Source organism: Hermetia illucens, chromosome 3, assembly GCF_905115235.1.
Source record: "Hermetia illucens chromosome 3, iHerIll2.2.curated.20191125, whole genome shotgun sequence".
Classification (NCBI taxonomy): Eukaryota; Metazoa; Arthropoda; class Insecta; order Diptera; family Stratiomyidae; genus Hermetia; species Hermetia illucens.
In genome coordinates, this window is record NC_051851.1 from 80,300,641 (window position 1) to 80,314,702 (window position 14,062).

The following is a 14,062-nucleotide window of genomic DNA, read 5'->3' on the forward strand; positions in this document are numbered from 1 at the left end:
CGAATACAGGTGGTTGCCCAGCTGAAGATGAGGATAAGGAACCTTAACCTATAAAACCTACTTCGCGGCATCAGAACTTGTTAAAGTGAACTCCTCCTTTTCGAGTAGGTGAAAAGGCAATTTTCACCGAAACTTATATATGCATCCTATAAGGGGTAATATGAAGAACTAAAATATTACAATTGAAAAAATAGGGTCTCTTTTTTGCACTATCATCCCTATTCGTTAAACATTAATCTGCAAAACGAGTCCTCCTAATCTCAATGATAACTTGCCTAAATTTGACAATTCACTCATTAGCATTTGGTTAATTATCGATTTAATAAGCACAGATTAAAAGCGACAAAATTAGCGCAATTTTTTTCTCAAACCTGTACACATGTGTAGATGTATAGTCGATCGTAGATTGAAGATAGATTGATAAAATATGACTTCGATATCATTACCGTAAGACCAGAACGACCTTGCATCAAATCCAAACCAAGGAAGTTTTGTTACGCACTTCCAAACAAGCCGGTCAGTGAGCGCACAATATTCGAGCACTTTCGAAACAATGCTGTCCAATCCATCAAGTTGGTCACGAGATACATCTAGTGGAATGCTATTTTGAAGTCTTTCTTTCCGGAAATCTGCATATGAGCACTGTGCGGCGTTTGATGGAAATAATGCTGTTATCTGTCAGATATTTCACAGATATAGATCGCGGTCAACCGGTCCATTGATCAACTACTGGCATTCTCATGCGTTATTGCCCGGTTATTGTTTATTGGGATTGGAGCCCACTTGACTGCTCTTTAAAAAGTCATGAAAAGTTATATTGGCGTTACACAGCGGGAGATTGTTACCTGCCGTCCACGCTACTAAGTGAGTACTTTATTAACCTGTTCGGATTTATTGAATTGCGAAGAGCACTTGATAGTTTTCAGTCGAATATAGACATAATGGCTGCAAGGGCTTAATTACTGCTGATTGGGACCTAAAGGGCTGTGGGGGACAATTTATCTGAAGTTTGTATCAAAATAGTTTATTTGAAAATTGTTGAGGGAATGAAAGGTAATGATGATTAGTATCAAAATGAGTTTGTGTTTGCCATTGAAAAGTTAATCCATAATAATTTTTCTTGAATGAAAACCCCAATGTAACATTCGTTACGCATCATATTAAAGGAGCTTAATTAAGTCTGTGTTCTGAATTTTATTGTGTACAATATGCAAAGGAGAGGTTGTTACGAAAATATCAATCAATTCATTGAATTTACAAATAATTCATGGGCAAACAACTGGAATCCTATGTATCAAATCATTAACTGGCTGCTATTACTACATAAAATTAAACACTTCAAATAAAAATTGAGGGCACGTAACATGAAAAGGAATATATTCCAGTTTACAATTATCGGCCAGCTCTAATATACACGTAACTTCAATAAAGTAGACCAATTAGATCAACGCTATGATTAGCGCAATTTATTTGAACAAGCTAGAACCATTCGAATCCATAAATTAAATCTAAAAAAGATGGCCTTCTAAATATTTGAAAATTTCTTTAAATAAACAGATTTCTTCTCGCCGTAAGCTAAGCTTCCGGGATGCGGGCAGGATGAAGTTCGTAAGAAAACAATTATAGAGTACACTAGTCCGATGTACCAGAATAGATGTAGGTTTATTTAGAAACGTTTGCTTCCGAAAAAAGGATAAAACAATCAGAGACGTTCACAGAATCGTTTCCGACATAAATAGGGAACTAAAAACTAGAAAATCTTATTCTACGATCTTGAATACATGCCAAACCTTTTATAAGGTGTGACATGACCCGACCTTCCAATAGGATCAGACAGATATTCTGCAATCATTTCTTTCTAAGGACATTAACATTACCTAGCATGACTTAGATATAGCATTGCGAAACCAAAACTTGACAAGTCTTGAGCTTCGTTTTTGCAGATGATGCCCTCATATTAAGTATACACCTGGATCGTGAGATAACCTAAAACGACATATTGCGTGAAGGTCAGAGTGAAAGGAATAACCAAGCCCAAACAGAATGCAATAAAATTTCTCGGTATATGGATAGACGACAAAATTATAGGAAAGAATATTTCCTTCGAATTTCGCCATGCTCTCTTTGGTAATGAGGTAAAGGCGTTTGGGCCAACTTCTCTACGATGGGTGGAAAGTTATGTTAATCACAAATCTTCTAGTTTTGGATTTGATTACACCAAGTTGCACCACTGATTGGATACAAAACTTTCGCCTCTACAACTACAAGGTAGCGCTACAAAAGCACAGTAAATTAAACTGAAAGTGAAAATCAGGATTGGCTCCAACGAATATGAGAGAAAACTGGCTTGTCACCTCAGATTTTAGCCAAGGGTTTGCTTAAATGTGTAGTTATAGCCGAGTATAAAAATTAGGTTAAGTGAATGGTGGACCTTATATGAATAAACATACATACATACGTCCAAAACTGGTACACTGATTAAGAATGCATCATGAATTTATTTGCAAAAATTGGAAGCTTATTGTGGTTTTATTTTAAGAAACACATAAGAAATATAAACGAACGGTAATTGTCCTAGAAGCCGCCTTTTCCCTAAAATCGTTCTATACTGTGGACCTATATTACACCTCCCAGAGCGAAGTTAGTAAACAATGGCAAGAAGATTGTGTTGGGGCTTAAGATTTCAAATACAAAGAAGTAATTTTAAACCCAAGTTAAATTGTAAGCAATGATGGAGCTTTGTGCCTCCTAGTGGAAATAAATGTTCAACAAAATTTCTCAATTTTGATTCTGGGGTAAGTAGAATGTAGAAAACTAGCCATCAAAGAAATATAGCATCATTATTAGTAATAAGCTGCCACTAGGTTGCATTTCCTGCGGTTCTCCTCAACATATACTCAGCATCCTTACAGTCCATGTCTACGGCAAGGAAGAAATCTTTCAATAAGCTGATTTGTCCATTGTTGCAACCGGGGCCTTGAGCATAGTTTAAACTGATCGCTATGGTTTATGTAACAACGGCAACGCCAATCACTGCGTACATATTTGTGTCGTTACCCCTCATAATAGCAACATTGAACAGAAATACATGGAAAAGAGGGTAAACTGTTAGCTCCTGGCTCGGAAAATTGTGCTAAACTCTATAAGCTGGGATTTTTGCGCTGTCTGGTTCAAACCATGGAAAGGTACATCATTCCAAAAGTCAGGCCTAAGCTCGAACTGTTTGATACTAAAATAACTAAAATAACAGTAGTAGGATCGTCACCAAAAACTCCAGCAAAATGCCCCATAATTAGACCCATATATTTGGCGGCCAAAGTATGGTATGGATCCCAGGACGACAGCGTGGATTGGTGCCCACGATAGAGCACAACATTATAAACGTCTCCTGAGTCAACATCAACTGCTCTACTACTAAACCCTATCTCCACCTTCACGTGCAGATCGTTGGGAGTTTTTTTTTAATTGCAACTTGTCTCTCTAGATGAACAAGATATCAACTGACCTTTCAGGTTAAGAGTTAGGGAAGACTGACAGTCCTACATGGAAAACGACTGCTACGAAGCCATAAAAGTGGCCTCGGACTGACTCTGCAATGATCGATTCGATAACAAAAAAGAGCAAGAGGATTTGCACATTGTCTTATTGAACGTACGCTTCTCCTCTAAAGCGGGAGTTGCTAAGCAGCTTTTCTGTACTATATCACAATACAGTGAAATGCCGATAGGTCGTACATCGATAACTCGTATTTACGATTAATTCGTACAAATTTGCCGGTCCCCAGACTTATTTTTTTTTTCTTTTGCACTCCCGAAAATTGGTTATCCCGTAATACGAATTATCGGGATTCTACTATATACGGATAATGTCATCACATTACAAAAGATGAGTTATACAGGGACGGATCTCTTGAGAAAGAACCAGTTTACCATGCGTTCTAGCGGCCATTCAGTAAACCATGTGCTCGGAGTAAGTTTTGTAGTCAGTCCAAAAGTGATAATTATTATTACTGGCTGTGAATGCTACACTTACGAGGCAAATTTCAAAACAGAAACGTTATTAACGTTCATGCTCCTACGGAGTCGGAGATAGATACTTCTCTCAAGGCAGTTGAACGAACCCTCGAAGTGTGGCCCCACTTTACACTCCTCTTTTGCATGTATGGGGATCCCAACTTAAATTCGACGTAGAATGATATAACTCACTATATGCATGAGCGTCCACAGTTCCCACCTTTCTACCAAATTTGGTGTCAATCACTACAAGTGTTTCCAAGAAAAATGTGTGTGACAGACAGACAGAAAGACAGTAAACTGATTTTAATAATGTTCTGTTTTGCACTTGTCCCAGTGATGCATACACAAACCAGTCTTTAAAGTTTCTGTGACTCACTGGCTACTGCGCTGAGTTTGGTTTAATGTGCCTAGATGAGAGATATGCGTCAATGAAGACACCGTTGAGGTCTTCCAAAGCTATTTCCAGTTTTTATATGACCGTTCACTTTTCGTTCTACTCACTCTGGTCGCTTTGAAACCCCAAGTTAGCTGATTCCCCCCGCCATGCTTGCCAGTTTTGAACTGCGTGTTGACTTACCTAACCCAAATAGGTTGTGTTTAATTTTGCCAGGCCACCACACTGAATATTAAAAGTCTAAAATTTAGATCTAGGTTACAGTACACTCTTTCTCAAAGGCAAACAACCTGCCTGGTTATTTTTAGAGATGAACGATTTTGTTCTAGCCGGCCTGCTATGAAATCCTGCTGCCCACAATACTCTGCTCTGAAGTGAATCTGTCTGCCCGTGGATGTTGCGACATATTCCTCCAATGTCTTAGCGTTTCCGTTCTGCGTTTATTTGAGAACAGGTCCTTCAAATAAGCAACCAGTTTCTCACCATCCGCCCGTCTAAAAACTTACTTTTCTACCTGATGTCAAAATTAACGAAAAGTACTAACTTTTCCTGGATTTAATACACCATAAAACCATAAAAATTTAATACAATTTTCAAACTCCCTTTTGCATTCACAGGGAAACCTGTTCTCCCTTAAACTTAATCTAGAACAATGTAATTCATTTCATGCGATCACAGCTGCAACTTCCCCATTGAATTCGTGATAAGAGGTTTAACCATTTTCCGAAAAACGTGTGACAGATAGTTATGCAGACAGTGAGCCGATTTGAATAAGGTTTTGTTTTCCGCAAAACTGGTGTCGTAGAAATTAGGAAAATAGGTTGAAGAATCTAGAATGCAAGAATTTCAAGTCGAGAAAAAGTATCGGGCGCTTTTCAGTACTTGATTACATACTCGCATATACAAAAAGACGGTCTTGAAATCAAAAGAAATCCAACCGGGCAAAACGAATTGCAACACGTCATGAAAAATGAACGACGTGCGACATGTGATTGAAAAAGCATAATAAAATTTCACAAACGTTTGCAAGGCCAAGATTCAAGGCAAGAAAAGGAATGCAATAATGAGCTACACACCTTATACCCCCAGATGACTTTGAAAAGGAGGCGACTTCGTTTTTTAATAAGAAATCCAAAAAATTCCACACTGAAGCAGCATAGTACTTAATTCCACCCGAAAATAGCAGGAAGTACCTTAACAAAATAGAAGAATTAATCCTGAATTTAAAAATGATCTGAAGTTTTGGTAAGAAAAGAGAGTTTTTTTTTTTCAAACTCAATATTGGGTAACACCTGATATACACCCTATTTTTTAACCGTAAATTAAGAGTGCTTTGAAAGTTCAGCTACGAAGCGGCTTATTGCGGAAAGTCTACATCAACTCGTTTTCCCTTTGAACAACGTTTGTCTATATTCGCGGTTCATTTCTGTATAGAAATCTATAAACAAGTAGGAAACCGGAAGTTGGAAAGATTTTAGACTTTATGAGTGCAGAACCGAGCGCTTTTGGGATAAAGGCTCAGATTCAAACGCCCAGGAGGTAATCGCTTTATGTCCTGATATAATCTTGTTAAAAGTGTGTTTATAAATACTAAACATTAGTATTCACATAGCCTTCTAGGATCGCATTTGGATTTATTGTAACTGTATTTTGTTTGTAATTAATAGTGAACATTTTTACTTTTGAAAGACGTTTTTCTCATTTGCGCGAATTCAAACTCAAAAAGTAATAAACCGATCACTATAGAATTTGGAAGTATGGTTCTTTAGAAAGTTACGAAGAATATGAACATTTGAACGATATCATATTATTAAGGGTGTTATTTTGTATAATTGCATAAACGTGAAAAATTGAACTATCCCTTTCAACAGCTGAGACATTTTTAATTTTTATTAGTTTCATCTGAATTGGGGTTTATATTGTTAGAAAACCGGTGAGTCATATAAAATTCAAACCTTTTCGGTTTTGGATAAAAATTAAAGAACTTCAGCCGACTAATATGGCGCAACTTTTTTATTTTTAGTTTAAATTATTCAAAAAAGTTCAAAAGTTTCTCAAAATATGACTAATATTATGTCTAAATTTGATCAATTTTTAATTAATTCTTCCCACTAAAAAAATACTAAGAAAATACATGAAAATGCCCTCCCCCTAAATTTCAATGTTGTTGTCCATGGTGTCTTCCTAAATTTACACAACTAGCGGTAATTTGAGCTTCTGTCACTGTGTTTACAACAATGAGGTTCGCACTAAAGAGCAAAGAATGGTACTCTTAAGTCCGAGTAAATTCTCAAAATGAAGTAATAAAGTCTTATTAAGTATATGCGGCGAGAGTTAATAGTTTTATTTGAATGAGGCCTGCCCTTTAGTTGGTATTTTGTAACCCCCCCCCCCCCCCCCCTTACTCTTTTCTTTATAGTCAACGTCAAAACCAATACCCGTTTTATAAAGTAATAATCAAAACCTGCCCATGTTCGGATAAATAGCATTTAAATAAAATAGAATAGAATTCTGTCTTACATGATATGCTACTTAATTGCAATCAGATACTAAAACTCAGACTGAGTATTGATCTAAGTCAAATAGTAACTGCAAACAATGCTCACCTGTTATGCGGAACATCCAGCTCATGTACAGGAATCCTACCCATACTCCGACTAATTGATCCAAGGCAACAAGAAGAAATGTCGGTAGTAGTCGCCTTAATGTTGATGTGCTCTTGAAAATGTTTCGATACGACCGGTCTTCTAATTTCTTGCTGCACCAGATATGTACATCTAATTCTGTTTCATCTCCAATTTCTCGAAACTTTCGTAACGTATCCTTCGCCAGGTTTGTTTGTCCCTTCGTACACATATAGCGGGGCGATTCAGGCATGAAGACGAAAACTACAAGCATTATCGCTGGGACGATTCCCGAAAGGATGTTTATCAGCTGCATGTTGCCCAAGTACACTTGAGATATTCAATGGGAAAAATATTGAAAGTTAACAACCAGTTGAGAAGAAAGTATTTAAAGAGAAAGTGGAGGTTGAAGATAAAAACGGGAGATAAAAAGATATACAACTTGGAGACAAAAAATTGTCCCTTATGATGAAATTTTCCTTTTGGAAATACAAAGCTCAAGATACACTTCAATCCTTCTTCCCTACTACCTCAGAAGGGAATTATCATACAATTGACCTACATTAGGGAGGAACGTAGCAGACGAGAAATACCCTACATGTACAAAGGAACTCCCAAAAGTGGTTGAGGGAAAAGGGATAAATTGCTGTTACAGCAGATACTACAGAAGGCGGTACGCAGACATACGATTTTGTTATTTTTCGGTAAATTACTATATACCTAGCCTGTGTAGCGAAAGAAATCTGTGCAACTGTTTTACCGGAGTCTTAAGGAAAATATGCCACATCACGGAAATAATAAAGCTTCTGGGAGTTTCAGCAAACAGTCAAGGTTCGGGAAGATTGTTTGGATGTTTGATCCAGTTGTAGAACACCACTGAACTTATTCAGATTAGGAAAAGTTGTTGGTTCTTTGTTCAGTTGATTTGGGCTTTATCTTTGTCAGATTGTCTATTCCTCCAGTTCTTATCACTTTGGATGAAGAACGAAGAGAAATATATATAAAACCCACGAAAATGGAGCAGAGGACTTTCAATCCGTTTTTGGTTATATAGAAAGCAATCAATATTGTGGGTTGTTTGATTTTTTCGACATTCCGGAATAACACGTGAAAAAACCGATGTTTTGTCTTTTAAATTATGGTATATTCAACTTTTTCGTCCACTCTTGTACGAATAAATGTTTTCATGCAATTTGATGCCTGACCTTTTTTAACAATACATTGTCCAAGGATCTCTAATGACACTTCAGCGTGGAAGAAGAATAAACTAGACCAAAAAGCGGTTTGTGCATCCATGAAATTCGATAAGCAAATGTTCGAAGGAGCACTATTACATAATATAACGTTATTGGAAAATGCAGAAGAAGGAGTATGATAGATTGTTGAGAGACCATGCCTAGTTGCATTGCGTTCTACTGGACTCCTGAAATTGGTGTCTGCCTTAAAGCCAGGAGACGCAGTCTACGTAGCAAGAATAATTGTATAACCGGTGCGGAAAAAGACGAGAAAACAAGTAGAGTCATTTCAATAAGTAAAACTGGATACTTCGACAGATTGTGCAAGGAAGTGGACGCCGACCCATGGCGGGTAAATACTGGGGCCTACATCGTCAATCCAAAATAAGGACCCACCGCAGATCGCGAAGCTTGATTTGCTACAGGAGATTATTAACACTTCTTCCCACAAGTTTTGAGCGAGGCAAACTTACCCACTGTGCAGGTAAACACCGATGAAGTTCCTATCATAACTATGGAAGAAGCTTTTGAGGCTGCGGAGAAGATATGCGAAAAAGGGCCCAAGGCACAGCCGGCTTCACGAATAAAGATCTGTTGGTGGCCGTGAAGACCGAACTAAATTGGTTCGCTCAAACATTTATGGCGCTGGAAAGCTACTGCTGATTCCGAAGTAAATAAGTCTCTGACCATTTACCCGGAAGGTGATGAAGACTGGAGAGATACACGATCAGAAGGAAGAGACCTGGAATAATACAGCCAAAGTTGACATATCAAACGTTGGGAGGAAAGTAGACATCATTGGCACAACAGTCTGATGCGCGCGAGAGAGAAAAAAGTGACGGCGATAAACCAGTATTATTGTTATTCTTTCAAGGGGAAGTCGAAACGCCTTTTATTGGTTATAGAGTACCTAATAATCATAGTATCTCAAGCAAGCCTATAGCCGTTAAGAATTTTAGTATATTCCCTACTTCCAGACCTTTTAACTTTGCATCTGGTATTAAGTGTTCTCCCCTACTTTGCACAAGTGCCGGACACTGTCCCAGAACGTGTATAGAGGTTTCATCATACTCCACACAGAGCTTGCAGGCAGTGTCCGCAGATATCCCTGGCTTCCTTAGGTGATATTTTAGCCGACAGTTACCAGTGAGAATACTCAATATGATTCGGAGATTCTTCTTGGTGAAGTTGTACGCATGGGTTCGTATCCCCCAATAAGCATCCTGAACTGCTCCATCTCTCTTAGGCCCGCCCAGTATAGTTCCACCAGCCGTTCCTCTTCATTTTTTAATGTCATAACCATGAACCCGTTTCCAATTCCACAGAGTCGTCCTTCCCCCTTCTTGGATAGTCCTTTCGCTGCCTCATTGCCTTCCAATCCAATATGGGCTGGAACCCAGAGTATCCCCACCTTGTTGGACGAGTGAAGCGTATTCAGTCTCTCAAGCCATTCCAATACCAGTTTAGAGTTCATCTGGTTTGATCTAAGTGCCTTGATCGCTGCTTCGCTGTCGACGAGAATAGCAATGTTCTCCCCCCCCGTAGTTCCTTTGGAGATTGAAGGAAACACATTGTCTCATCTGGTATTATGGTGATTTTGGCTGCAACCCTTAGTCCATTTTTTCTGCTTATGGCGTATATTTCCGCCTAGAATACGCTAGTGTACCTACCTATTGGCTACAAGTATATTTTCCTTGGACCAATTACACCGGCACCCGCTCCCTCTGCTGTGAGGGATACGTCAGTTTACCAAGTAATTAGTTGCTGGTTTAAGCCGTATGTCAGAGCCACGCTCTCCCAATTGGCCTTGTTATTCCAACGTGTTCGAAACTTCTTATCGAAGTGAAACCTCGTTGTCATGTTATCCCTTGGCATCAAAAATTCGGGATACCGCCTAGAAAGAATATCAATCTTCCTTCGATTTAGCAGCTCCCCGCCACACTGATACTCCCGGCCATCCTGAATATTGCCCTCCTTGCCTGCATCTGCATGTGCAAATGGAGAGGAGTTAATCCCAGAAAGGCCTCCAGGGAGTTTATGTAACTCTTCGCCTTGATGAATGTCAGAACATATAGGGGGGCCAATATAGACTCGGATCACTATCTCGTTGGCATGGTGCTCCGAGCTCACACCACCCAGAATCCCCTTGACAATTAGGTGAGAGTGAACACTGAAGCCATCCACAAAAGAGCCTTCTCCGACACCTATAAGAGGGAAATGGATGCCGCAATAACCGCAGTTAACAGAGGTCCTGGAGATGAAGTTTCAACAAATGATCTTCACAATCATCCTGCCGGGACAAAGTGGGAAATCTGATTTCCGACAGAATGGGCATTTTGGAGCGATGGGTTGAGTACTTTGATGAGCTACTGAACAACCAGAACATCGGCGAGTTGGAGGTCCCGCCAACTGAAGACGAAGGACAAATACTGCCACCACCAAGTTTAGGAGAAACAGTCCGTGCAATGCATCGGCTAAAAAATCATAAGCCGCCAGGAGCTGATAGAATTACCGCCGAATTGGTTAAATATGGAGGCGAACAGTTACACCAAGTGGTTCATCAACTTGTGCTCAAGGTATGGGACAGCGAATCAATGCCTGACGATTGGCAACGAGGCATTATCTGTCTCATACATAAAAAGGGAGATATCACACAGTACAGCAATTATAGAGGTATCACGTTGCTGAGTACCATCCATAAGATATTGTCCACTATCTTGCTCTCATGTATTCTTTGGAGACTTGCGAAGAATTGCGAACTCTCGGTCGCATTCAAGAGAACAATCCTCCGAAGAATTTTTGATCCCCTACATGAGGATGGACGATCCCGTAGCCTACATAACGACGAAATCTATGAGCGATACCATGACCGTCCGGTTGTGGACAAAATCCGGCTCAATAGGTTACGGTGGACGGGTCACTTAATCCGGATGGATGAGGATGATCCAGCCCGGAAAGTCTATAAGGAAATATCTATGGCAGGAAAAGAAGACGAGGCAGAGCCTGCCTGAGATGGAGCAATGGCGTAGGTCAGGACGCCAGACAGCTTTTAGGGATATAGAATTTGTGGACTTCGGCGCAAAACCGGGGTGTCTGGAATTCCTTATTAAGGCAGCCCGAGACCGGATACCGGTTGTTGCGCCGTTGATGATGATGATTACCGCATGGTGATGCATGCATGTTTATGTGTGGATCTAAATTAATGTAACCCGTCTCCACGCATTTCCACTTTACTCCGTCCAGCATACATATATATGTTAGGTACATAAACTAAAAACCGCTGGTAACCAGAACATACATGTCTATTATATTGGTTACTACCGGCAAGCTTCATTGGCATAGATATACATACACATGTCTACCTGGAGTAATGAAATGCAAATAACTGAAAGAAGGCAAAAAAGGGAAACGAAAAACGTTCCCACCACCCTGCCGTTCATATAAGTTCACTCTATATGATGATGACGTCATACATGCCTTCGGTGCCGTAAATTTACACGAAATTCGAAACTTTGACCTCCTATAACTTTGCTAATAATAGTCAGATTGCCTTCAAATTTTTCAGGATTATATCCTATATTATCATCTATGCTAACGTCAAATTTTGTACTCCTGGGATGAACTTACTTTCCGGTAAATTTCCAAAACATGGTAATATGCCATTATTAATTTTATTTGCGCAGATGTCGGAAAGGGAAGTATTTTGAGGCCTAGATTTCATATAGTTGAATCACTGTGATTTTTCTCAGAATTTTCGTTTGGATAAGTTCTGCGATCGAGACCTGTTTCACCTTTTTGGGGCAACAGAACAAAATATTTATTGATAATTGAATAACTTACCCATGACAAATTCAGTCAAAATTCCGGCTGCAACGAAACTTTGCCATATGTAGTCAATAATACTTCTCTGCTCTGGGGAAGCAAGATCCTCAATGTAGACCGGGAGAATGAAGCATATACTGCCAACTGCAAATCCTGCCAATAGCCTGGCGCATATCATGGTGATAACATTCTGACTGAAAATTAAAACAGACAATACCCTTAGTGAAAAAAGTTTAGGAAATTTATATCCAAGCGCTAAAAGTTGAATTCAGAGTCGAAAACAGCGGGGTGAATAAACGACTTGATAGACAGAGAGCAGGTCACCTCTATCATCTCCAATTCATGGAAATTTTAAGCAACTTTTGCTTGCACCATATAATCGCTTAACTAGAAACAATATACAAACGTTACTTACTATATTGCCAGCAGGACCCACGATGCCACCAAGAATCCGAATCCACTGACTATGAAAAATTTACTCCCGATGAAGCGCCAAGTTCTATACACCAGGATGGGCGACACTGTGGCGCCTAAAGCGAATACTGCCACAACCCAGGCAACTTGTCTCGGCGTCATGTTCTCGAACTAGCAAAAAAAAACAAAACATTGTAGGAAGAACTACCCCTATTTATCTTAAAAAGGAATGAAGTGTACATCTGGTGGCTGAGAGGGACTGCCGATCAAATGTACATTTTTAATCGCGGAATGAAATCTCAATGCAATCAATATTTCGTGCAATCGCGAAATGAGATGTTAATGCATAATAAATACCGTGAGTGGTAACGTGTTGGATGCCAGGATATTAATCGCATTTGAGCTCCATCCGATGCACAAGCCTGCACAAAATGCACCGAGGGATCCTGGAAGAAAATGAAGCAAACGTCAATACGCTGGTTTATATGCCACTTACATATATGTCTAATAATATATAAGCCATCCTGTTCGGAAAATTGCCATTATTGTTGTGATAACTCTTGAGATTGAAATTATTTATTATAAATAAATACGCTAGTTACATTATTCGCATTCCGACACATATCCCCCAATCCTAATAGAAACGAGAAGTGTACCGACAAACCCCCAATCGCACATTTGCTTACGATTCCAATTCCCCAATAATCCCATCAGTACATTCAGAAATCCTGAACAATTTAGCTTCTGCTGAAAAATCAACCCCTAACTCGGATACAAGGGAGATTTTCAGTGTGCCCTTATCTGAAGGAAATTTGCAATCAGGATGATTCAATTGTTGTCAGGCATCTTTGTTGTGCACGTCTAAGGGGTGAAAAAAGGGATCATTGGAAGCTAGCTGGTGGTACATTCGCCGATGTTGAAGCGCATCACTAAACACTGGGAACAGAGTTCGTCGCTATATGTCGTGCCTAAAGCTCAGTTCTCTAGATAAGTGCAGACAAACGCATTGTTGCTAATCCAGCAGATAAGTCGGTAACTGGATTATTTGAAAGCTGAGGTAAAAATGAGCTTATTTGGTGCAAATTTCGTCCCTACGTTGGCTCCGGAGTTGAGCCTAATATCACTCACCTTATCTGTTCTAGGATTTGGTTAAGCATTCCATCAACTTTTGATGAGATTCTGAATATTTTCACCGAATTCATTATAATGACCCCAGATCGCTGATAGCATTCCGAATTTACGAAAATAAACGAGAAAAGTTGGTTCGGGATTGGATTTCGCGGCATCTTTTCAAAGTGATTCCTTGGGCACAAACAAATGTCATACCAACATTGCTTCCATTGATATCCTTCGGCGGTTTCATTTCATTGCTGGGCAGAATTGAACGAAGAGGGTGCATATAAAATATGTTTCGCTACTCCCTAGTCAGAGCCAGCTTTATGGGGGAGGAAACGTGCGCGACAGTATCCAACCGATGATGGCTGGTGATTTGAATATTGATTAGCCAAATTAGAGGCATTCCAACCGAAATTTGCTTATTTTGAAAACAGAAAGGAA

General features: G+C 39.5%; 1 protein-coding gene across 1 annotated transcript in view; it reads right to left on the bottom strand.

Moving 5' to 3' along the window:
• Positions 1-14,062, bottom strand: part of LOC119651557 (facilitated trehalose transporter Tret1-like) — a 39,704-nt gene that overhangs the window by 5,399 nt on the left and 20,243 nt on the right. The window contains exons 2-5 of the mRNA XM_038055190.1: positions 12,863-12,951; positions 12,507-12,676; positions 12,110-12,285; positions 7,017-7,364 (exon numbers count right to left, since the gene is read on the bottom strand). Coding sequence (XP_037911118.1) covers positions 7,017-7,364; positions 12,110-12,285; positions 12,507-12,676; positions 12,863-12,951 — 783 coding nt within the window. The remainder of the gene's footprint in view (positions 1-7,016; positions 7,365-12,109; positions 12,286-12,506; positions 12,677-12,862; positions 12,952-14,062) is intronic.